The 24,298-nt window shown below is 56.6% G+C and overlaps 8 protein-coding genes across 8 annotated transcripts; 4 read left to right on the plus strand and 4 right to left on the minus strand.

The window, feature by feature from the left end:
• Positions 1-188: 188 nt before the first annotated feature.
• KRP23_11273 (ABC transporter G family member 41) lies at positions 189-1,504 on the plus strand (the record flags this gene model as incomplete). Its single annotated transcript, XM_067881806.1, has 2 exons — positions 189-531; positions 1,485-1,504. 2 exons carry the CDS (start codon positions 189-191, stop codon positions 1,502-1,504), a joined length of 363 nt encoding a protein of 120 aa, XP_067741085.1.
• Positions 1,505-6,089: 4,585 nt separating this feature from the next.
• Positions 6,090-7,504, plus strand: KRP23_11274 (uncharacterized protein; the record flags this gene model as incomplete). Its single annotated transcript, XM_067881807.1, has 2 exons — positions 6,090-6,495; positions 7,485-7,504. The coding sequence occupies 2 exons, from the start codon at positions 6,090-6,092 to the stop codon at positions 7,502-7,504; spliced, it is 426 nt and encodes a 141-aa protein (XP_067741086.1).
• A 3,267-nt stretch (positions 7,505-10,771) lies between these two features.
• On the minus strand, positions 10,772-12,325 carry KRP23_11275 (Transmembrane protein 104-like protein; the record flags this gene model as incomplete). The annotated part of the gene is made up of 1 exon (XM_067881808.1): positions 10,772-12,325. The coding sequence occupies one exon, from the start codon at positions 12,323-12,325 to the stop codon at positions 10,772-10,774; it is 1,554 nt and encodes a 517-aa protein (XP_067741087.1).
• On the plus strand, positions 11,787-12,041 carry KRP23_11276 (uncharacterized protein; the record flags this gene model as incomplete). Its single annotated transcript, XM_067895926.1, has 1 exon — positions 11,787-12,041. One exon carries the CDS (start codon positions 11,787-11,789, stop codon positions 12,039-12,041), a length of 255 nt encoding a protein of 84 aa, XP_067741088.1.
• Positions 12,326-12,527: 202 nt separating the features above from the next.
• KRP23_11277 (7-dehydrocholesterol reductase) lies at positions 12,528-13,908 on the minus strand (the record flags this gene model as incomplete). Its single annotated transcript, XM_067881810.1, has 3 exons — positions 12,528-12,782; positions 12,847-12,911; positions 12,987-13,908. The coding sequence occupies 3 exons, from the start codon at positions 13,906-13,908 to the stop codon at positions 12,528-12,530; spliced, it is 1,242 nt and encodes a 413-aa protein (XP_067741089.1).
• A 4,717-nt stretch (positions 13,909-18,625) lies between these two features.
• On the minus strand, positions 18,626-19,930 carry KRP23_11278 (putative myosin light chain kinase; the record flags this gene model as incomplete). Its single annotated transcript, XM_067881811.1, has 1 exon — positions 18,626-19,930. One exon carries the CDS (start codon positions 19,928-19,930, stop codon positions 18,626-18,628), a length of 1,305 nt encoding a protein of 434 aa, XP_067741090.1.
• A 1,253-nt stretch (positions 19,931-21,183) lies between these two features.
• Positions 21,184-23,413, plus strand: KRP23_11279 (Nucleolar complex protein 2-like protein; the record flags this gene model as incomplete). Its single annotated transcript, XM_067881812.1, has 4 exons — positions 21,184-21,255; positions 21,315-21,593; positions 21,712-21,952; positions 22,017-23,413. The coding sequence occupies 4 exons, from the start codon at positions 21,184-21,186 to the stop codon at positions 23,411-23,413; spliced, it is 1,989 nt and encodes a 662-aa protein (XP_067741091.1).
• A 90-nt stretch (positions 23,414-23,503) lies between these two features.
• KRP23_11280 (Caltractin) lies at positions 23,504-24,022 on the minus strand (the record flags this gene model as incomplete). Its single annotated transcript, XM_067881813.1, has 1 exon — positions 23,504-24,022. The coding sequence occupies one exon, from the start codon at positions 24,020-24,022 to the stop codon at positions 23,504-23,506; it is 519 nt and encodes a 172-aa protein (XP_067741092.1).
• Positions 24,023-24,298: the final 276 nt, after the last annotated feature.

Genomic DNA, 24,298 nt, shown 5'->3' on the forward strand with positions numbered 1-24,298 from the left:
CCCCATGGGGACCGAAGAGAACCCCGAGGTGGAGACTCCAACCACCGACAATGGCAACCGCGACGAGGTTCCCGACAAGCTGTTGGCGCCAAAGGTGTCGACGTACCGCCTGCCCCGCTTCAACTCTCGCCGCCTCACGCCCAACAGCTCCTTCGGCGACAACGACCGACTCCCCGCGCACTCGCAGCATGTTCCCGGAGCCTCGACAGCTCACCAACGACGACCTCGAAAGCGCCGACGCGTTCATGGCTGGCGACATCTTCACCATGAACTCGACGCTGTCATCGGTCATTGAGAGCGTCTTAGGGGGTCCTATCCCTGGCCTTGAAGTGCGCTTCCGCGACCTCGAGCTGTCGGCGGAAGTGCCGCAGCTCAAAAGCGGCAGCTTGGAAGTGCCCACGCTCTGGACGCAGCTGCAGCAAGGACTGGGCAGCCTCTGCTCGTCCAAGGCGAACAAGCTCACCGTGGACAAGAAGATCCTGCGTGGCGTCACTGGTGTCTTTAAGCCTGGTCGCATCACACTCGTCCTGGGTCAGCCTGGTTCGGGCAAGTCTTCACTGATGAAGGTGCTCGCCAACCGGTTCCACATGGACAAGAACATCTCACTGAGTGGAGACATCGACTACAACGGCAAGGAGCGCTCGCTGATGCTGGATATGCTCCCACGCGACGTTGCGTACGTGAACCAGATCGACGAGCACTACCCTCGCCTGACAGTTCAGGAGACCTTCGAGTTCGCTCATCGGTGCTGTGCAGGGAAGGAGCTTGAGCCGTGGGTGATTGACGCACTCAAAACCAGCTCTCCAGACGAGCAGGAGCACGCTCTCAAGGTGATGACAGCGCACCACAAGTTCACGCCAGATCTGATGGTGAGAAAGCTCGGTCTGGTCAACTGCAAGGACACCATCGTCGGCAATTCCATGCTTCGAGGCGTGTCTGGTGGAGAACGCAAGCGCGTCACCACGGGCGAGATGCTGGTCAGCAAGAAGCGCCTGCAACTGCTGGACGAGATCAGCACCGGCCTGGACAGCGCTGCTACGTACGACATCTGCAAGTCCCTCAAGAGCGCTGCCCGCAACTTCAACGCGACCGTCGTGATCTCACTACTCCAGCCGTCTCCAGAAGTGTTCGAGCTCTTTGACGACGTGCTATTGATGCACGGAGGAAGCTTCATGTTCCACGGTAAACGGGAGGACGCTGTGCCCTACTTTGAGCGCATGGGCTTCCACTGCCCACCTCGCAAGGACGTGGCCGATTTCCTACTCGACCTGGGCACCAACAAGCAGGGCGCGTACATCGTCGGGGCCCCTGGAAGCGTACCTTACCAGAGCGACGAATTCGCTGAGAGATTCCGCGAGTCGGGTATTTTTCAGAGCACTCTAAAGCGCTTCGATGCACCTGTGAAGGAACTGCTGTTCGTCCAAGACACCGAGCCTTTCCGTCAGACTTTCGGCGAGGACCTGTTGACGCTGTTGCATCGCCAGTTGACTCTTACAGCCCGTGACACTGCATATCTCGTCGGTCGAGCGGTCATGATCATCGTCATGGGTCTCTTGTACGGGTCGACGTTCTGGCAGATGGACGATGCCAACAGCCAACTAGTCTTGGGTTTGCTCTTCTCGTGCGCGTTGTTCGTCTCGTTGGGCCAGTCGTCGCAAGTACCGACGTTCATGGAGGCTCGCTCAGTGTTTTACAAACAACGCGGCGCCAACTTCTTCCGATCCAGCGCGTACGTGCTATCTGTGTCGATATCGCAAGCTCCGATGGCTCTGTTGGAAACGGTGGTGTTTGGCGCTATCACGTACTGGATGGGAGGCTATGTCGCGGTCGCAGGCCGCTTCATCGTGTTCATCGTCACGCTCTTCCTGTGCCAGATGTGGTACACGAGTTTCTTCTTCTTGTCCTCCGTTTCCCCCAATCTGACCATGGCCCAGCCCTTCATGATGGTGGCTGTGCTCTTTTCCATGCTCTTCGCTGGGTTCTTGATCGCTAAAGACGACATCCCGAGCTACCTCATCTGGATCTACTGGATGGACCCAATGGCTTGGTGCATTCGGTCGCTGAGTGTAAACCAGTACCTCGCTCCGAAGTTTGACGTGTGCGTGTACGAAGGAATCGACTACTGCACCGAGTACAAACACACCATCGGAGAGTACAGCCTCAGCGTGTTCGACCTGCCCACAGAGTCCGTGTGGATCTGGTACGGCTGGGTCTTCTTGCTGGGCGGCTACTTCGTGCTCCTCTTCGCTTCGTACACCATTCTGGAGTACACACGCTACGAAAGCCCTGAGAACGTCGCGGTCGTCGTCGATGACGAAGCTGCCGAAGACCAGACTGTCTACTCGAAGATGCCGACCACGCCCAAGGCGGCGAGAGAGCACGAAAAGGTCATCGAGATCCAGGACGTGGACGATATCATGGGCGGTGTTCCTACTATCAACGTCCCGGCGGAGCCGACCGGCCGCGGCATCTCGCTCCCCATTACGCTGGCGTTTGAAAACCTGTACTACTCGGTGCCGATGCCTGGTGGCAAGAAGGACGAAGAGATTGACCTGCTGAAGGGAGTCTCCGGATTTGCTCTCCCTGGTACGATGACTGCGCTCATGGGATCGTCCGGCGCTGGCAAGACCACACTCATGGACGTCATTGCCGGACGCAAGACCGGAGGCAAAATCCAAGGCAAGATTCTGCTCAACGGACACCCGGCCAACGACCTCGCCATCCGCAGATGCACAGGCTACTGCGAGCAGATGGACATCCACTCGGACTCGGCTACGGTGCGTGAGGCTCTCATTTTCTCGGCCATGCTGCGTCAGGATGCCAGTATCCCCACGGCCCAGAAGATGGAGTCGGTCGAGGAGTGCATCGACTTGCTGGAGCTCGGACCCATCGCCGACAAGATCATCCGCGGGTCGTCCACGGAGCAGATGAAGCGCGTGACGATCGGCGTGGAGTTGGCAGCGCAGCCCAGCATCATCTTCATGGACGAACCGACGAGTGGTCTGGACGCGCGCTCGGCCAAGCTGATCATGAACGGCGTGCGCAAGATCGCGGACTCTGGCCGGACGATTGTGTGCACGATCCACCAGCCGAGCACGGAGGTGTTCAACCTGTTCGACTCGTTGCTGCTGCTTCGTCGTGGAGGTCGCATGGTTTTCTTCGGCGAGCTGGGCAAGGACTCCCAGAACCTGATCAACTACTTCCAGAGTTTCTCGGACGTGAAGCCGATCACACCTGGTTACAATCCAGCTACGTGGATGCTGGAGTGCATTGGAGCTGGCGTTGGTGCCAGCGGGATTATTCCCGGACAACCACTTGACTTCGCTGAGCGCTTCGCTGTGAGCGACCAGAAGGTGTTGATGGAAGAGGATTTGGACCAAGACGGCGTCCTTCACCCGTCATCTAACCTCCCGGAGCTCACGTTCGACACCAAACGTGCGTCAAACCCGCGCGTGCAGTTCCAGCTGCTGTGTCTGCGCTTCTTCCGCATGTACTGGCGCACGCCGACGTACAACCTCACGCGATTGTTCATCAGTGTCGTGCTGGCATCCGTCTTCGCCATCATCTACCAGGGCACCGACTACTCGACATACAGCGGGGCGAACGCGGGCGTGGGTCTGATCTTCGTGAGTACCGTCTTCTTTGGTATGATCGGCTTCAATAGCGTCATGCCCGTTGCTGCTGACGAGCGCACCGCCTTCTACCGTGAACGCGCATCGGAGACGTACAATGCATTGTGGTATTTCCTCGCTGGTACCCTGGCGGAGATCCCGTACGTGTTCCTGTCGAGTCTGCTGTTCTGCATCATCTTCTACCCGAGTGTCGGCTTTACGGGCTACAGCACGTTCTTCTACTACTGGTTGGTCCTATCGCTGAATACGTTGGTCTTTGTGTACCTCGGTCAGCTCCTGGTATACGCGCTGCCCAGCGTAGCTGTCGCCACTACGTTTGGTGCACTGCTCAGCTCCATCTTCATCCTGTTCGGAGGCTTCAATCCGCCCGCGGGCAGCATCCCGACCGGGTACATGTGGGTGCATTGGATCTCCCCGACCACATACTCAGTTGCCATCCTCGTGTCGCTGATCTTTGCCGATTGTTCGGAAGGAGACAACAGTGGTGCCATCAGCTGCCAAATGGTGCAGGATGCACCGCCCACTATCGGGGACAGGACGTTGAAGAACTACGTGGAGGAGACGTTCGACATGAAGCACGGTGATATTTGGAGGAACGCGTCCATCCTGATCGTGTTGATGGTGTGCTTCCGTGTGTTGGCGTTGGTTGCACTACGCTACATCAACCACCTCAAGCGCTAAGAGCGTCGGCTGCATCTTTGTTGTCTATGGTAGCGTTTTATTCTGCCTGCGTGTTGAACTGTGTTTCTCTCTCTCTACGACCGCGTAATGAAGTGTTCCAACTACCAAAGGTTTGTTGCGATTTTCCATTGCCAGGCTAGGATGCAGTCGATGTACATTGAGGAGATTATGGCCCCCCACAGCACGAAAGCGTTTCGTGAGGCCGTCAACACTCCACGACCGGCATCAAAATCCACGGCGTTAAACGTGGTCTCGTCGCGGATTTTATTCCGCGCGCATTGCCGAATGTGTCACCGAACTGTCAGTAGTCGTCGCATTGCACATTGCTGAGCTGGAGGTCTTAGACCAACAATGCAGCGCTTAGCCTTTTAGAGAGCTACTGCATACGATCCATATCCAATACGGTATAACTGTTTTCCTTTCTTATCGTTGTAGGACGGTTCAACAGCTTTCGAGTTGGCGCTGCGTAGCCAAATCCGGCCAACCTACCTGACACGATTCAGTCAGGCCGCCATCACTCGGTCTGCGAAACGCAGCAGCAACTCTCCTCAGTAGATTTTCTCGCGCACTTGTGGCAGGCCGAAGCACACAAATCTGCTGCGGTTTATTCGCACATGTAAAATCAGCTATTTTTGCCGTCATCGCCGTGCGGGCACAAATGGCTTTGGTTTGAGACGATTCGAGGCGTTTACTGCGCACTCTGCGATATAGCCCCCGACGCCATAATCACGCGCGAGCTTATGCTGCTGCACCACCAGCCCTGCAAATCTTTTTGCTGAGTATGTTGTACATGTATCGCTGGATTTTCAGACCGATATCGGTGCTTCGGTAGTCGTCGAGGTGCCATCAAGAGGCCTGCATGTCGCCGAAGGTGTTGATGCCTAAAATCTTAACTGGGGCTTCGACACAGGGGAAATGCTCGCTCCCTTCAGGAGGTCAGCCTCGCGATGTAGGTGTCGCCGCTTTGACGATCGCAACTCACTCTTTGAACAAACGAACTGGTAACGCGCGGCTTGTCTCGATACAAATTGGCATAATCAACATAAGTGTGGCACGTGACGGCGAGCAGCATGTCCCGCATGCAACGGCTGTTGCTGTGTGGCAGGCTGCCAGCTCCACCATAACCGGATACACACAAAACTTGCTTTCCAGGACACACTTGCTGCTTGGACAGCCTCGTGCACTCTATGTCGGCAAATTACCCAGTCGAACCTCTGTCCATGAGGCACTCGATCGTCATGGCAGGCGTTATCTGAATCGACGCGATACACTTGCTGTGCATGCGCTACTAGTGTCTGCAAAAGCGATGACCGTAGGTGACCATGCAATGAACGGTTGCCTACTGCAGCACACGCTACCCTGCTGCTCACTTATTCTGCTCGTCAACCACCAGGAAAACTGTCCGGCTGGTCCACGACGATTGTGCGGGTTCACACAGGCTGCCGCATACAAACGCTCAGTCACAGCCGTAATCTACTGTGCACAACGCGAGTGATGACCGCGTAAGCTTTTACTCTTCCACTCGGATAGACATGAGCCCATCCGATTGTTGTCGCCCTGTGGAACCACCCCGCTGCTTGGCGTAAGTTACATGTACACCGATCTCTGGCGTGGCAATCCTCATTTTCAAATTCTGCTCCTGCCGAGCAACAAGCACCGCAACCCTCTCGCCCCCCCTTCGACTTCGATGGAGGGGCACCAAGGCAACCCCCGGTGGCCCACAAACCCAGCAGCGACACGGACGACAACCAGAGCGTCGGTGATGTCGTTCCCGAAATGGTTCCCCGAGTGTCCACCTACCGCCTCCCTCGCTTCAGTTCTCGTCGCCTCAGCTCCAATGGCTCCATGAGTGACTACGACAGACTGCCCCGCACGAAAAGCATGTTCCCGGAACCTCAGGAGCTCACCAAGGACGACCTCACCAGTGCCGACGCACTGATGGCCGATGGTGTCTTCACCATGAACTCGACGCTGTCGACCGTGATCGAGAACGCTCTGGGTCACCCCATCCCCGGCCTCGAAGTCCGATTCCGAAACCTCGAGCTGTCTGCTGAGGTGCCGCAGATCAAGGGCGGCAGCCTCGAAGTGCCCACGCTGGTCAACGAGGTGATGCAGGGTCTCAGCGGCTGCTGCAGCTCCAACAAGATGACAGTAGAGAAGAAGATTCTGCGTGGAATCAACGGTGTGTTCCGACCTGGTCGCATCACGCTCGTGCTAGGACAACCCGGTTCGGGCAAGTCGTCACTCATGAAAGTGCTCGGCAACCGGTTCCACATGGACACGAACATCACTTTGAACGGAGAAGTCGACTACAACGGCAAGGACCGCAGCGAACTGCTCGAGGTGCTGCCCCGATACGTGGCCTACGCCAACCAGATCGATGACCACTACCCTCGCTTGACGGTGCAGGAGACGTTCGAGTTTGCTCACCGATGCTGTTCAGGCAAGGAGATGGAGCCTTGGGTGATCGAGGCGCTGAAGAACTGCACGCCCGAACAACATGACCACGCGCTTGAAGTCATGAACGCTCACCACAAGTTTGCACCGGACGTGACTGTGAAGAAGCTCGGTCTGGACAACTGCAAGGACACCGTCGTCGGTAATGCCATGCTTCGCGGTGTGTCGGGAGGTGAACGCAAGCGTGTCACCACGGGTGAGATGATGTTCGGTATGAAGCGTCTGCAGCTGCTGGACGAGATCAGCACGGGTCTCGACAGTGCTGCCACCTACGACATCTGCAAGTCCATGAAGAGTGCCGCCCGCAACTTCAACGCTACCGTTGTCATCTCTCTGCTGCAGCCTTCCCCGGAAGTGTTTGAACTCTTCGACGACGTGCTGCTAATGAGCGAAGGCAGTATCATGTTCCATGGCAAGCGCGAGGAGGCCGTGCCGTATTTCGAGGACATGGGCTTCCACTGCCCGCCGCGCAAGGATGTGGCCGACTTCCTGCTGGATCTTGGTACCAACAAGCAGGACACGTACATCGTCGGATCTTCCAACGGTGTGCCGTACGAATCTGATGAATTTGCCGCACGCTTCCGTGAGTCGAGCATTTATCACACCACACTCAAGCTCTTGGATGCCCCGGTGCAGGACACGATGGTGTTTGCTGATATGGAGCCGTTCCGCCAGACTTTCAGCGAGGACTTTTCAACGTTGTTGGCCCGCCAGATGGTGCTGACTGCCCGTGATGTCACTTACCTTATGGGTCGCGCAGTTATGATCATCGTCATGGGTTTGCTGTACGGCTCGACGTTCTGGCAGATGGACTCGAACAGTCAGCTTATCCTGGGTTTGCTGTTCTCTGTTGCCATGTTCCTCTCCATGAGCCAAGCATCGCAAGTGTCGACGTACATCGAGGCCCGCACGGTTTTCTACAAGCAACGTGGCGCCAACTTCTTCCGTTCGAGTGCGTACGTGCTGGCCGTGTCGATTTCGCAGATCCCGTTGAGTATTCTCGAGACGGTCGTCTTCGGTGCAATCACCTACTGGTTTGGTGGATATGTGGATGACGTGGGTCGCTTCATTGTGTTCCTTGTCACGCTCTTCTTCTGTCAGATGTGGTTCACGAGCTTCTTCTTCTTCCTCTCGTCTGCGTCGCCCAATTTGACCATAGCTCAGCCTCTCATGATGGTAGCGGTGCTGTTCTTCATGCTGTTCGGTGGCTTCCTGATCGCGAAGGGTGATATCCCGGACTACCTCATCTGGATCTACTGGATCGACCCTCTCGCTTGGGCCATCCGTTCACTAAGTGTCAACCAGTACCTGGCCTCCAAGTTCGACGTGTGTGTCTACCAAGGAATTGACTACTGCACTGAGTACAACCAAACGGTTGGCAAGTACAGCCTCAGCATTTTCGACTTGCAGACCGAGTCAACATGGATCTGGTACGGTTGGGTCTACTTCATCGTCGGATATGTGGTATTTGTCTTCGCCTCCTACCTTGTGTTGGAGTACAAGAGATACGAGAGTCCCGAGAATGTTGCTGTGCTCGAGGAGGACGAGCAATCTGCACGTGACCAAACGGTTTACAACCAGATGCCAACGACACCTAAGGAGCACGAGAACGTCATTGAAATTCACAACGTCGACGATGTCATGGGCGGTGTTCCCACCATTAACATCCCGGCCGAGCCAACCGGCCGCGGCATTGCCATTCCCGTAACTCTCGCTTTCCACGATCTCTGGTACTCCGTGCCGCTCCCTGGAGCCACCAATGACGAACAAATTGACCTGCTGAAGGGAGTCTCCGGATTTGCTCTCCCTGGTACGATGACTGCACTCATGGGATCGTCCGGCGCTGGCAAGACCACACTCATGGACGTCATTGCCGGACGCAAGACCGGAGGCAAAATCCAAGGCAAGATTCTGCTCAACGGACACCCGGCCAACGACCTCGCCATCCGCAGATGCACAGGCTACTGCGAGCAGATGGACATCCACTCGGACTCGGCTACGGTGCGTGAGGCTCTCATTTTCTCGGCCATGCTGCGTCAGGATGCCAGTATCCCCACGGCCCAGAAGATGGAGTCGGTCGAGGAGTGCATCGACTTGCTGGAGCTCGGACCCATCGCCGACAAGATCATCCGCGGGTCGTCCACGGAGCAGATGAAGCGCGTGACGATCGGCGTGGAGTTGGCAGCGCAGCCCAGCATCATCTTCATGGACGAACCGACGAGTGGTCTGGACGCGCGCTCGGCCAAGCTGATCATGAACGGCGTGCGCAAGATCGCGGACTCTGGTCGGACGATTGTGTGCACGATCCACCAGCCGAGCACGGAGGTGTTCAACCTGTTCGACTCGTTGCTGTTGCTTCGTCGTGGAGGTCGTATGGTCTTCTTCGGCGAGCTGGGCAAGGATTCCCAAAACCTGATCGACTACTTCCAGGGGTACCCTGGTATCAACCCGATCAAGCCCGGCTACAATCCGGCTACGTGGATGCTGGAGTGCATTGGTGCTGGCGTTGGAGGTGGCAAGGCCGTTGCTGGTGCTGATCCGTTGCAGCCGCTGGACTTTGCTGATCGCTTCTTGGTGAGTGACCAGAAGGCTTTGATGGAGGAAGACCTCGACCAGGAAGGTGTGCTTCGACCGTCGCCGCACCTACCCGAACTCAAGTTTGATACCAAGCGTGCATCGAACTCCTTAACTCAGTTTGACCTGCTGTGCCGCCGCTTCTTCCGCATGTACTGGCGCACGCCGACGTACAACCTCACGCGCTTGATGATCAGCGTCGTCCTCGCGTGTGTCTTCGCAATGATCTACCAGGGCACCGACTACAGCACCTACAGCGGAGCGAACGCGGGCGTGGGTCTGATCTTCGTGAGCACCGTCTTCTTGGGTATTATCAGCTTCAACAGCGTCATGCCCGTCGCTGCTGATGAGCGTACTGCGTTTTACCGCGAGCGAGCATCGCAGACGTACAATGCACTTTGGTACTTCATCGCTGGTACGCTGGTGGAGATCCCGTACATCTTCTTCTCGAGTTTGCTGTTCACGATTATCTTCTACCCGAGCGTCGGCTTCACGGGTTACATCACGTTCTTCTACTACTGGGTGGTGGTCTCAATGAACGCCCTTCTTTTCGTCTACCTGGGCCAGCTTCTGGTGTACGCGCTGCCAAGTGTTGCTGTCGCCACGACCATCGGAGCATTGCTCAGCTCCATCTTCATGCTGTTTGCCGGCTTTAACCCGCCGACGGGCAGCATTCCGACCGGGTACATGTGGGTGCACTGGGTCTCGCCACCGACGTACAGTATTGCCATCTTGGTCTCGCTGGTTCTTGGTGATTGCTCGGGTGACAAGGTGGGCTGCGATACGTTGCAAGATGCGCCTCCCACGATTGGCGACATGACGCTGAAGGAGTACGTTGAGGATACCTTCGACATGAAGCACGACGACATTTGGAGAAATGCCATGATCATGATCATCCTGATCGTGGCCTTCCGCGTCTTGGCGCTCATTTCGCTGCGTTACATCAATCACCTGAAGCGTTAAGCAAAAATGAGAGCAGGATAGAACTGCTTTGAACTGATAAAAGCTTACCTTTCCATCTTCGATCCGCTGTCTACAAATTATGTTACACTGTACTAATGACAGCGCACAGGGCATCTCAATGATGTGTAGCTCAGGTCCTGCATTCGTTTGAAGCAACACCACTAAATCCTGTAGACGCCGAGGAAATCGGGATCAAAAGCTCGTCACCGAAGTACTACAGCAATCGTCATGTGCATGTACCGGTAGCTCAAAGACGCAGCATCTTACGTCAATACATATTCATTTTTTTGCATTTCGGCAGCCGTGAATCGAGCAGGGGTGAGGGCCATGAAAAGGATGTTAATCCTGACAAACTTTGCTCCTCCTGCCTTCCTCGACGCAGAGCTGCCTGATAAAACAGTTAATCTTCCTCCGTGGTAATACTTGTATCCCACAACTACTCCACATTTTAATTGTTTCTCTGCTTACCCATCGGTGATCTGAAGCATAAGCTGATAGAGCAAGACAAGTAGCGCCAGCATTCCAAATACCAGCACACCGTAAACATAACCTGTTCCACTAAATTTTCCACTGTAGACGTTGGTTGTCGAGATTTCACGGCTGGCTTGCAATTGCAACAAGGCAGGCGCGAAGAATGCCACGTAAATACCCATCAACCCACTAATTTGAAGCGTGACCGACAGGTCCGAAACGAACATGGAGATCAAGAGCGGCGGTACGGCTGCTCCAACTCTACACAAAAGTTTCCAGAAAGATCTCCTGCCACCTCGAGTCCATCGCTTGGGAACTACAGCTGCCATATTGTCTCCAAGCGTGACGGAAATGAGAGGAAACACGCTCAGCGTATCCAGCGCAGGGAAAACCACAACGATCATCGACAAGAGTTTTGCCCACAATGGCACAAGCGTCATCGACTCGTTGATCCCCCATGTAAACTCGGCCCAGTTTAAGTTCACACTCGACGCCAACTTTGGTCCAAAGTACAAGGAGCAAACCGATCCCAACGCAATGTAAAACACCATCGTCGTGAGCAGTGTGCTGCCAAAGACGGCCGACGCCTTCTCCTGGTTCCTCGCGCCTAGTGGTGCGAGCAATCCAGGCACCGAATGCTGAAACAACTGCGAAAACACGCCAGTGCTGAACATGACGCCGAAGCCCGTGAGGTCCACGAGCGAATAGTCGCTAATATACGGCGCCGACTCTGGACTGGGCTTGAGCACTGCACCACTGTCGTACGGGTCTCCGTATACCGCATACGCGGCACTGACGATCATAATCAGCAGCGCCGCAAAGCGCACCACCGACATGGTCAACTGCACGTAGATCTGCTCCGTCAGGTCGGAGCACGAGAGCGGCAGCACGATGCAGGCGAACACAGCGGCGGCGTGGACGCTCGTAAGCTGCCAGTCTCCGATGTGATCCACCTGCGTCAAGAACGTGTTGACGAACACTTGGCTATAGCCCACGAGGCCCCCGTACATGAGACCCAAGAGCGAGATTTGGTACATTTTCGAGCCCACAGGCCCCAGAAACCGCTCGCAGAGCTGCGTCACCTCGGGAAAGTCGTCATATTCGAGGGCTACACTGCTCCTGGAGGTTGTGGGCGTGTATCGGCCTGGCGTTGACGCGTACGAGAAGGACTTCAGCGACGTGGTTTCGTCCAATAGGAAGCTCAGGACGAACGCCTCGCGGGCCCGAGCCACGCTCTCGCAAACCCACATGACCGTCATGTAGGAGAGCAGGGTGACCACCAATATCATTATGTTACCCATAACCAGGCCGGCCCGGTAGAACGCGTAGGGGATGCCCAGCGACCCGACGCCCAGAATGTAGTTCACTGTGAAGGCGTAGGCCACCACGGGCGAGTACTGCGCGCTCGAGTCCTGCTGCTTGACGAGAGGCAACGACGTCGCGCGATGCAGCAGCCGGTGCGCATTACGAGAGGAGCGCGTCTCGCCGTAGTCCTCCCAGTTTCCCTGCTCCTCGCCGCTGTTCTCGTACACGGAGCTCCAGTCCATCGCTAGCGGTGGGAGGAACTGCGCATGCGACCGCGGAATGCGGAATGCGGAGTGAAGAGTGAATGCGGAAGAGGTGATGGATATGATTGGATATTATAATTTGGAAAATATCGTTTTCTGCCAATGCCAGGTGTTGATGACTGTGAATCACACGTTTTCACAACAGTGAATATGTAGCCATGTCAAGTTGAAGTGGTTGCCGTTACAGGAGCTTGGGCACGATGAGAGACGGCACGCGCTCGCAGTACTTCTTCCAGTCCTGGCGGTACTTGTGCGCGCAGCGGGCGTCATCGCGGTAGGCGCGGTCCGTGAGCAGGATAGCCAGGTAGAACGCGTAAAAGTACGGCGCTGGGCTGGAGGCGAGGGCTGGGATGGTCCAGCACACGGCGGCGAGCACCTCTGGGACGTAGTGGAAATGGCGCGACAGCCCCCACCAGCCCGACGTTAGCAGCAAACTCTGTTTCTTCTCGCCTGTCTCGGTCTCGTAGCGGGCCACAATGTACTCGGCCGGACGCCCCCACGTTCGTCTTGCCTAGCGCCGCGCGGAAGCTCTGGCGCTGACGATCGGCGTCGTAGTTGATCAGAACTGGCGGTGTTGACAAAACAATGTGGTGTGTGAGTGATACAATAGTGACCAGAGATCCAAACTACTTGCACGTACCCATGAGGACGCCCGTGGTGAAGATGGCGAGCGCCAACGGGGTGCCCAGGTTGATTGGGTTCTGGACGAGGTACATGGCTGGCGACGTGTAGACCGATGGCACCCACACTAGACAGCCCCAACAGAGATAGTAGCCCGCGCGGTCGTGCATGATGTCGATGCTGCACATGTAGCCGGCCTCCCACCAGAAGAACTTGGCCACGTAGATGAGCTGCAGTGCCACGCTCACAGCCATCGAGTCGCTCAGGTGTCCGTAGAGTTCGCGCTGTTTGCACGCATACGAGAGCACGCCCACCGCCCAGAACATGAGTCCGCAGCGGCAGTTGGTGAAGAGCTTGACATCCCATCCTAACACGCGCGGGTACAGCTCCGTGCCCCAGTAGAAGTCGAAGATCGGGTTGCCCGATGTGCCGGCATCGCTCGAGGATTGCCACAAGAAAGATCCCTTCACGTACAGGAAGAGGCAGAAGATGAAGCTGAAGACGTTGAGCGCCGAGATGATCTCGGGCATGTAGTCGTACACGATACCACCCGGGTACAGATCGAAGACGAAGGCACCGGCCATGAACAGCGCCAGACTCAGTGCAAAGCACTGGAAGCCGTTGCTCTTGTACTCTGGCACATTGCCACCCGGCGTCACCGGCCCGTACGATGTCCCACCTGGCACCGCGCGCATGAGCACGAGCTGCGTGGCCATGAAGGTGCCGATGAGTTTCCAGGCCGTAGGGTCCCAAGGCGTCGGCCAGATCTCGAGCAGCGATTTGCCCGAGGCGAGGAAGGAGTCGACGGAGCCGCCGTGTTCCACGAAGACGTGCGTGATGAGCGTGGCGGCCACGGGAGTCACCGACATGAGGAAGAGCGGGCCGAGCGTCTTGCGGCCCGGGAAAAGACCCAGCGAGTCGCCGTGCTTGTTGGACCACATTACGGAGACCTTTGAGGTGTAGAGGAGAACGCGAAGTGTTGCAGGGCAGCACCAATGGTGACTGTGAGACTGGATCCCTGATTCCCCACGTGATTACATCCGAATTGGCGAGCGCTGTTTACCAGAGTCTCTTGCAGAGATCCCATGCTTTTCTACGACGATCGGCCAGACCAGGTGCGGCAATCACTAACGCCGAAAGTGACGCTCAGCCACATCTTTTGTGCTGGGGCACCAAGTATCGCGGTTGTCGACAACAGCTCCTGGCAATAGCTGGCAGAAGATACCTATTATAGTTGCCCGACATTGCTTTGATGATGTCGACTCGGAAATCCTCCACAGGACAACCGGCTCGCCGTCACCCCATACTTCCTTCCGTTCACACTGACTGCGAAACTGCACGCGCAACGGATGACAGCCAAGCTATGAAAAGCGCTGATTACGGGGGTGAGTGAAACCAATGGCAGCATCGTCTCATGCCTGTGGAGGAATCGATGCAGGGTCCATTCTTCACATCGCTCAACTCCTCGCAACTTCACGGCTTGGTGACCTTCAAATTCGGATAGCAGAGGACAAGTCCGGTCTTCTCGTTCAACATGGACCTCTCCAGTGTTGACGGGTTGCTGGCTGGCGGAATTTTCGCAATGCACGAGAGCGTAGCCTCGGCGGTGGAGAACGCGCTTGGCAGACCGATACCCGAAGTAGAAATATTTTTCCGAGACCTGCACATTTCAGCACGGCTGCCCGTGTCAAGACCTGGGGCAGAAGGACCTCGAGTTCCCACGATTTGGACGCAAGTCAAACATGGTGTGCTGAACTGCTTCTCGAACCAAGAAACGGCCGAAAAGGAGATATTGCGCGGCATCACTGGCGTGTTTAAACCAACGCGAATCACGCTAGTGCTAGGGCAACCTGGATCCGGCAAGTCCTCGCTGCTCAAGATCCTTAGCGGCAGATTTCCAATGAACAAGACCATCGGCGTTTCGGGTGAAATCACGTTCAATGGTGTGCCTCGGTCAGAACTACTGGCCCGCCTGCCGCGGTTTGTCGGCTACACCAACCAGAAGGATGACCACTACCCGCAACTTACTGTGCAGGAGACTTTTGAGTTTGCCCACAGGTGCTGTGGAGGTTCCAATCTCGAGCCGTGGGTGCTCAAGGCTTTGCAGAACTGCAAAGGGGAGCAGTATGACCTAGCAGTCAAGGTAATGACAGCTCAACACAAGTTCGCTGCAGATATTCGCGTCAAGTCTCTCGGTTTGGACCGGTGTAAAGACACTATGGTAGGCAACGCCATGATTCGTGGCGTCTCAGGCGGCGAACGAAAACGCGTTACCACCGGTGAGATGACCTTCGGCCGCAAGCGAGCCATGTTACTGGATGAGATCAGCACGGGACTCGATGCAGCTACTACCTTCGACATCGTGAACGCGCTCAAAAGCTTAACTCGGAATTTCAAGTCCAACATCGTCGTATCACTGTTGCAGCCACCACCCGAGGTCTTCAATCTCTTTGATGACATTTTGATCCTGAACGATGGTCACATCATGTACCATGGCCCCCGAGAGCAAGTGCAGCAGTACTTTGAGCGCATGGGGTTTCACTGCCCTCCTCGCAAGGACGTGGCCGATTTTCTACTGGATCTGGGAACTGACAAGCAACACGCTTACATCCGTGATTCGGACTCAAGTGTTCCGTTTGAGTCGGTGGACTTTGCAGAGCGCTTTCGTCAGTCCGACATCTTTCAGGAGACACTGACGTACATGAGAACCCGCTCGCACCACAAGTCGGATCTCTGTGATCCACTCCAGGACCCATGCATTTACCGGCAATCGTTCCTTGAAGACCTTGGGACGTTGTTGCGCCGTCAATGGCGGATCAAGCTGCGAGATCGGACCTTCATTATCGGTCGTGGGTTTATGGTGCTCATAATGGGACTGCTGTATGGCTCCGTGTTCTGGCAGATGAATGATGCTAACAGCCAACTTATCCTCGGACTGCTCTTCTCCTGTACCATGTTCCTCTCGATGGGTCAAGCTGCGCAGCTGCCAACGTTCATTGAGGCGCGTAGTGTTTTCTACAAGCAGCGTGGAGCCAACTTCTTTCGCTCGCTTGCGTACGTTTTGGCTTCGTCACTCACGCAGATTCCGTTCGCGATTTTCGAGACTCTGCTTTTTGGGTCGATTGTCTACTGGATGGGCGGCTACGTAGCGCTGGCAGGCCGCTTTATCTCGTTTCTAGTCACACTCTTCTTGTGCCAAATGTGGTTCACGAGTTTCTTCTTCTTCCTCTCGGCTGCCTCCCCGAACATCACGATCGCACAGCCCGTGATGATGGTCTCCATTCTGTTTTTCGTCATGTTCGGTGGCTTTCTCTTGAGAAAGACTGACATCCCGGACTATTTTCTGGTTCTACTGGATCGACGCGGTTGCGTGGAGTATCCGCTCACTGAGCATCAACCAGTACCTCGCGCCGAAATTTGATGTATGCATCTACGGTGGCATTGACTATTGCTCTCGGTTTGGGACGACGTTCGGCAAATACAGTTTGAAGCTTTCGGGGTTGCCAACGGAGGAGGCGTGGGTTTACTTGGGGTGGCTTTACTTCGTGGTCGGATATCTCGTGCTCGTTTTCGCGGCGCACCTCGTACTCGAGTACAAACGATACGAAAGTCCGGAGAGCACGACGGTGGTCCAGGCCGACCTCGATGCCAAAGAGGGACCAGTAGACGCCAAGATAAACACCAGCAAGGTAGTTCCTGCACCCCAGGAACATGGCGATATCAATATTGTGACTCCAAGAACAAGAGCTCCGCCCGTCACACTGGCCTTCCACGAGCTCTGGTACTCCGTCCCAATGCCGGGTGGCAAGAAGGGTGAAGACATTGATTTGCTACAAGGTGTCTCTGGCCTCGCCAAACCCGGAACCATGACGGCACTCATGGGCTCATCCGGTGCAGGCAAAACCACACTCATGGACGTGATCGCAGGCAGGAAGACGGGAGGCAAAATTCGAGGCAAAATCTTGCTCAATGGTTACCCCCGAACGACCTCGCAATCAGAAGATGCACGGGATACTGCGAGCAGATGGACATTCACTCGGAGTCTGCAACAATTCGGGAAGCTCTCGTGTTTTCCGCCATGCTCCGACAAACTGCGAGCGTTCCGGTCAATGAAAAAATGGAGTCGGTGGATGAATGTATCACGCTGTTGGATCTCGGATCCATCGCCGACAAAATCATCCGCGGGTCGTCCACGGAGCAGATGAAGCGCCTGACCATCGGTGTGGAGCTAGTTGCCCAGCCCAGCATCATCTTCATGGACGAACCGACGAGTGGTCTGGACGCACGCTCGGCCAAACTCATCATGAACGGCGTGCGTAAGATCGCCAACTCGGGTCGAACGATTGTGTGTACCATTCACCAGCCCAGCTCCGAGGTGTTTAGTTTCTTCGACTCGTTGCTGCTCCTTCGTCGTGGAGGTCGCATGGTGTTTTTCGGCGAGCTCGGTAAGGAATCGAGCAACCTCATCAACTACTTCGAGGCCGCGCCAGGAGTGACGCCGATCGAACCTGGATACAACCCGGCAACGTGGATGCTCGAGTGCATTGGCGCTGGTGTTGGTGGAGGTTCCGGCACAGGGATGGATTTTGCTGAGCACTTCTTGAAAAGCGATTTGAAGGCGTTGATGGACAAGGATCTCAACAAAGATGGCGTTCTTCGTCCATCAGCAGACCTCCCGGAGCTCAAGTTTTCAAAGCAGTTCGCATCAAACCCAAGTACGCAATTCGACTTGCTGTGTCGTCGATTCTTCCACATGTACTGGCGGACTCCGACATATAACCTCACGCGTTTGATGATCAGCGTGATGCTGGGAGCTCTGCTCGGAATTATTTACCAGGCCACCGACTACACCACCTTCACTGGAGCAAATGCAGGCGTGGGGTTGGTTTTCATCAGCACCGTTTTCCTGGGTATCATTGGCTTCAACAGCGTCATGCCCGTCGCAGCAGATGAACGAACTGCGTTTTACCGGGAACGCGCCTCCGAAACATACCATGCGCTATGGTATTTTATTGCCGGCACGCTGGTTGAAATCCCCTATGTGTTGCTGTCAGCGCTTTGCTTCTGCGCCATCTTCTTCCCGAGCGTTGGCTTCGTCGGCTTCACTACGTTTATCAACTACTGGTTGGTGGTGTCGCTCAATGCGTTGCTCTTCGTGTATCTCGGCCAGCTCTTGGTGTTTGCGCTCCCGAGTGTGGCCGTTGCGTCCATCGCTGGCGCGCTGCTCAGCTCCATCTTCATGCTGTTCTCGGGCTTTAACCCTCCGGCAAACAACATCCCGACGGGGTACAAGTGGATCTACTACATCTCTCCACCCACGTACAGCATTGCAACGCTCGTGGCTTTGGTGTACGCCGATTGTCCCGATGGGACAACTGAGAACCTCGGTTGCCAGGTTTTGAAGAACGCACCGCCCACCATTGGCCACATCACGCTCAAGCAATACGTGGAGCTTGCTTTCAACATGAAGTCCGATGACACCTCTCGGAATGTGCTGGTGCTCTGCATCCTCATCGTGGTCTTTCGATTACTTGCGCTGCTGTCACTGCGCTACATCAGCCACCTCAAGCGGTAGAGCAAGGTAGCAACACTAGGATAGTTCCATGCAGTTCTTACATCATGCACAAGCTCTATGCAATACAACAAACTCTTGCAAAATCAAACTTTGAATGAATAAATATCTAACACTGCATTTGTCGCATTCAGCACCGAAGCCACGGGTGGTTCAGAGCTTCGGTGGCTGTAAGCCGCGTGGACGGGTTTTACCAGCACGCGCTGCAGGAAGTCGATGGCCATGGGGCTCACGCCCAGCCAGTACCTCTTGGGGAAGGTGAGTTTGTACAGCGATTGAATCTTCTGGTTGGGTCGTAGCTGTGTCGTAGCTGCGAAGGGCAGTCGGCCGCAGAGCAGCAAGTAGATCACCCCGAAGGACCACATGTCCACCGAAGTGTCGTACGGCTGCCGCAGCAAAATCTCAGGAGCTAAGTAGCCCCCCGTGCCTAGGAAGGACGTGGACGTCGCGCCCTCACTCAGCACCTTGGCGAAGCCAAAGTCGATGATCTTGACGTCCAACGAGCTGGCCACGTTCTGGCCACGTCGACGACGTGTTGAGACGGCCAGCAGCATGTTCTCCGGCTTGAGGTCGCGGTGCACGACACCGCGCTCGTGCATGTGCTGGATGGCTGAGAGCACACAGCGAGCCACGTGGACAGCTTCGCGCTCCGAGAAGCGGCCCTTGTCCACGATAGCATCAAACAGCTCTCCGCCCTCCAGTAGCTCCATGATCAGGATCAGGTAGCTGTCGTCCTCGAAGGCCTGCTCCAGTTTGGCGATGTGAGGGTGGTCCACGCGTCGCAGCACGTCCACCTCACGTCGTAGTTGGGCGGCCACCTCCATGCGCTTCCTGGCCGAAGGGGCTAGTCGCCGCTTCTCGATGATCTTGCAGGCAAAACGTCGGCCGTCCGTCTTGCGCACGCACTTGTAGCACGTGGACGTCGTTCCTTTACCGGCCACGCACTCCAACACGTATTCGTCCGGCAGCAGGGCGCGGAAACCCGCGGCCGACCCGCGGCCCGTGGGGCTAATGCGGCGACCGGGACTGGCCACGTGCGAGGGCGAGTCGGACACGAACGAGCTTTCGGACATGGTGGCGGCCTCGGACGAGACGGAGCTGGCCGGACTCCTTTTCTCCTGGCCGAGATACTGCAGGTGCACGGCCGACCGCGACAGCTCGAGCCCGCGGCGGCCCGCGTGTTTCTTGGCCAGGAGCTGTTTGTCGGGCGACTCGAGACAGCGGCTGCGGGCCGGCGGGGCGGCCGAGGGCGGCATGGTCTTGGCCAGCGAGCGCTGGTCGTAGCGGCGTCTGGCCTCGTGGTGGGTCATGTGGTGGTGGTGCTGTCGGTGGCGGCAAGGGGCGTCCACGGGCTCCCCCGCGAAGCAGCTCTTCATGATGGCGGCCCCCATAGCGCGTGAACTGATGGCGAACTGGGCGGACAATTACTTACTGAACGGGATCAGCAGAGTGTCGTTGCGATTTGGTTGAGAAACTGCATTCGAAGATTTGAAGCGCGCGCATTGGCCGAAAGTGATATCTCGACCCTTGGCATTGGCCGAAAAGGCGTCACAACCCCACACGGAAAAATCGAGCGTCGACCGGTCGCGGCTGGGGACACGGTTCAGGTTACAGTTGCTGTTGCCAACGGCTGCCGCTCGGCACGATGTGTCGCTTTGTGTTGGCCATGAGCGCGCCTAGCTTGGCGTCACGCGGGTGCCATCGCTATCTCATACAGTGCTTGCACTTGTGGCCTCCCATGGTATCGAAGACCCGGGTGCCGCGGCTGCTACGTGGAGACTCGCAACATCAATCGTCGCGCACTATGTGAATCACATTGTGATCCTGTGGGGATGGCGGCGTCCGGTGCTGCGTAGGCGTATTATTAGCGGCTATCCCTGGCGTTGCGTTACGGTGCCCCCCCTACCTCAACATTTCGGCGTCGGACAGCCGTTGCATGACGGACGCGGTTGGTGGTTGCTGCCGTTGCAGCTGGAAGTAAGTATCGCACGCACCGGAACTAGTGTATGTCGGCACTGCTGCGATGCAGCTGGAAGTAAGTATCGCACGCACCGGAACCAGTGTATGTCGGCACTGCTGCAATGCAGCCGGCATCGTACATGCACCAGTTGGCTCGGGTGTCTTGCAGGATAATAGGTTGCGAGCTTGAATGACGGCACTCCGTTAGATTCATTAATACTGCAACTAGTGCGACTGATGTGGAGGGTGAGGAAAGCTATTGGAATTCTGCAGGCTACTACAACAAGTGCGTGGCGAGGATGAAGAGAGAGCCATCTTCAGCAAACTAAGGAGTCTGTTTCACTCGAATAAAGGCCTGAACAAACGACAACAGACCCGAGCAAACTGAGATTTATGTATTGGCAGTGGCTTATCGACGGCGTTCACTCTACACTGCGAACGCTCAGCGATGCGTGGTATTTGGTATTAGCTCCCCTTCACATTGAAAGTCAACTTGAAGCCAACTTAGTCATAAAAGTGAAATAAACTATTTAGTGACGTCATTTTGTTCCTCTTCCTGTTTGGTGTCTTGCACACCAAGTCGCGGCAGCCAGCCAATCCCCGCGCCAACCATCAAAAGCATCAAGGCATTTGGTTGAACGGCCGCAGCAGCAGCAGAGCACCGACCGCAGCAAGTCAAGCAGCAATGGGCGCGCAGAAGAAGAAGGCCAAGTTCGTGGCCAAGGGCCTGCTGAACCAGAAGATCAAGCAGCGCAATGTGAAGAAGAAATTTCAGGCCATGAAGGACAAAAAGCGCAACCGCTTCGAGCGCAACAGCGACGCGCCCAGCAAGAAGAGCCGCGCGCGGCCGAGGCCGATGCTGGGAAGAAGGACGAGGCTGACATGCTGGACGAGATGGATGTGGACGACTTCCTGAACGCCGACTTCCTCGACTCGGAGAACGAGGACGAGGGCTTCGAGGAGGCGGCCGACGACGCCAGCGACGATGAACCCAAGACCAAGCTGGAGAAGGACGCAGACGACGTGGACGACGGTAGCAGCAGTGAAGAGGAGGACGAGAGCGCTTTGGACCCGCGCTACCTGACGGGGACGCAGGTTGGCGGCGACAGCGACGACGAGGAAGCCGAGACGGAGGAGAAGGAGGGAGACGCGGAACAGGAAGGAGGAAGAGGAGGCTGGTGGCCGCACGCTGGTGACTATGGCCATCTTGCAGAAGGCTGAGAAGGAGTGCTTTGAGGCCAAGACGGTCTCGGGACTGCGTCGGTTAATGAAGATTTTCAGTGACGCCTGCCGCTCGAGCGACGCCGCGGATGCCAGTAAAGCGAGTGAGATCACGTTCGACGTCCAGAGCAGCGCCGTGTACAACCGTCTGATGGTCAACGTGTTCCGTAAGACCCACGCGACACTGGCGGACCTCGTGGCCCTCGAGTCGTCGTCTTCGGAGGAGGACAACGGTAAGTTCAAGGTGGACGACAAGAAGTGGAAGAAGTACTCGCTCGTGATCCGTCGATTCTTCAGCTGCGCGTGCTACTTGCTGGAGCACCACGGGCCAGGACATTCAGACGTTCGTCCTGCGCGAGCTGGTGCACTACATCCCGTTCGTGGTGCCGTGCCCCAAGACGTCCCGGCGCATGCTCAAGGCTCTGCTCAAGCTCTGGGCGAAGTCGCTGGACGCCAACGTATGCATGTTGGCCTTCGTTCGCATCCGTGATTTGGCTCTGGCGGTGCCCTTCCCGTTCCTGGAGCTCTGCCTGAAGGGCATCTACGTGACGTACATGCGCAACACCAAGTTCACGAACGAGATGACGCTGCCTCACCACGTCCTCATGGGCAACTGTGTGGTGGAGCTCTTCGGCCTGGACCTCAGCAGCTCGTACCAGCACGCTTTCGTGTACATTCGCGAGCTGGCCATCGCCGTGCGTAAGACCATCACATCTCCTGGCCCGGACTCGTTCAAGGCTGTCCTCAACTGGCAGTTCTTCAACCAGCTGCGTGTGTGGACTGCCGTGGTGTGCGCGTACCCGGCTGAGAACCAGCTTCGCGCACTCGTGTACCCGCTCAGCCAGCTCCTGCTCGCGGTGGTGCGGCTATCGAGCACGCTGCGCTTCGCCCCGCTGCGTTTCCACTGCGTGAAGCTGCTTCAGCAGCTCGCGCTTGCCACCAACTCCTTCATCCCCACAAGTCCGGCTCTGCTTGAAGTGCTGCAGCTCGAGCCGTTCCGCTCGTCGTACAAGACCAGCGGTGGCAAGAAGGGAGGAAAGGCTGCCAAGGGCAGCAACCCCACCACGGAGGTGGACCTGGAGCTGTGCGTAAAGCTGTCGAAGACGGCGCTGGACGCCAAGCGCGTGCACGATCAGCTGATCGTGCGGCTCTTCGAGCTGCTGCAGCGCGAGTGCGACGTGTACAAGTTCAATGTGGCCTTCCCCGAGCTGGCAGTGCCGCTGCAGCTCACTCTGAACAAGTTCATGCACGCTTGCGCTGTTCCCAAGTGGAAGGCGCAGGCTCGTGGCCTCAGCGACAGCATCAAGAAGCGCGCTGACTGGATCCGCTCCAAGCGTAGCGGCCTGGAGCTGTGCCCCAAGGACACAGCCCAGCTGGACGACTTCCTGCGTGCCGAGCGCGAGGCTGCCGTGAAGAAGCTCTTCGAGAAGGACGCTTCCGACCTGCAGGAGAAGCTGGACGCATCGGCCGAGGCGGTGAAGAAGGACAAGCAGGAGGGCAGCTCTGAGCAGGCCGAGGAGAGCAAGAAGAGCAAAAAGAGGAAGAGCAAGAAGCAGCGCGGCAAGAAGCTGGTGGACGAGGAGACTGTGGCCAAGGTGAAGCAGATGTCGCTCAAGGAGTTCAAGAAATCTGTGGCCGAGGTGGACGCCGCCGACGAGGTTGGCGACTTTAACTTTTCCTCGGACGAGGAGTAAAGTTGCATGAATAGATGATACACGGAGCAAGTTTTGCATAAAGATGGTTCTTTGTGAACGGACGTCTTGTCTACAGGTAGTGGTGGTCCCTCAGTACAGACTGGTCTTCTTCATGATGCGCAGGAACTCGTCCTCGTTGATCTCTCCGTCGCCGTCGCGGTCGGCCTCGTCGATCATCTCCTGCAGCTCCTCGTCCGTCATGTTCTCGCCGAGCTCCTTGGCCACTCGCTTGAGGTTGCGGAACGAGATCTTGCCCGTCTCGTCGTCGTCGAAGAGGCGGAAGGCCTTGAGGATCTCCTCGCGCGAGTCCTTCTCGCTCATCTTGGACGTCATCATCTCGAGGAACTCGGTGAAGTCGATGGTGCCGCTGCCGTCCTTGTCGATGTCCGAGATCATCTTCTTGATCTCCTCCTTCTTGGGCTCAAAGCCCAGCGCGCGCATGGCCACTTTCAGCTCCTTGGCGTCGATCGTGCCGCTGCCGTCCGTGTCGAACAGGTCGAAGGCCTCGCGGATCTCCTGCTTTTGCTCCTCTGTGAGCTCGAACTTCTTGTTCTTCTGGGCCGCGCCCTTGGCCTTGGCGCCGCCGCGGGAGCCGTACGCGGACGACATGCTGCTGTAAGGTTGGTGGTAGCTCTTGCTTCTTGGGGGTCCTGCACAAGGCCGGGAATGAACTCGGCGGCCGGATCGACTGGTGTCCCTTGGCGCCAACAGCGAAAGATCGGCGATCGCTGGAAGTTACGCAGGGCACTTCCGTCGGGACACAGCCACAAATGATGAGAGATTCCACCCGGTGTGTCCGGCGTTTGATGTCCCGGATGGTTTCACTATGATGGGAAAATGAACAACATTGCTTGTGTTTTATCACAACAGATCTGACACATGGAC

The sequence above is a fragment of the Phytophthora ramorum genome (genome assembly GCF_020800215.1).
Source record: "Phytophthora ramorum isolate Pr-102 chromosome Unknown Phyram_PR-102_s0011, whole genome shotgun sequence".
NCBI classification, from domain to species: domain Eukaryota; phylum Oomycota; class Peronosporomycetes; order Peronosporales; family Peronosporaceae; genus Phytophthora; species Phytophthora ramorum.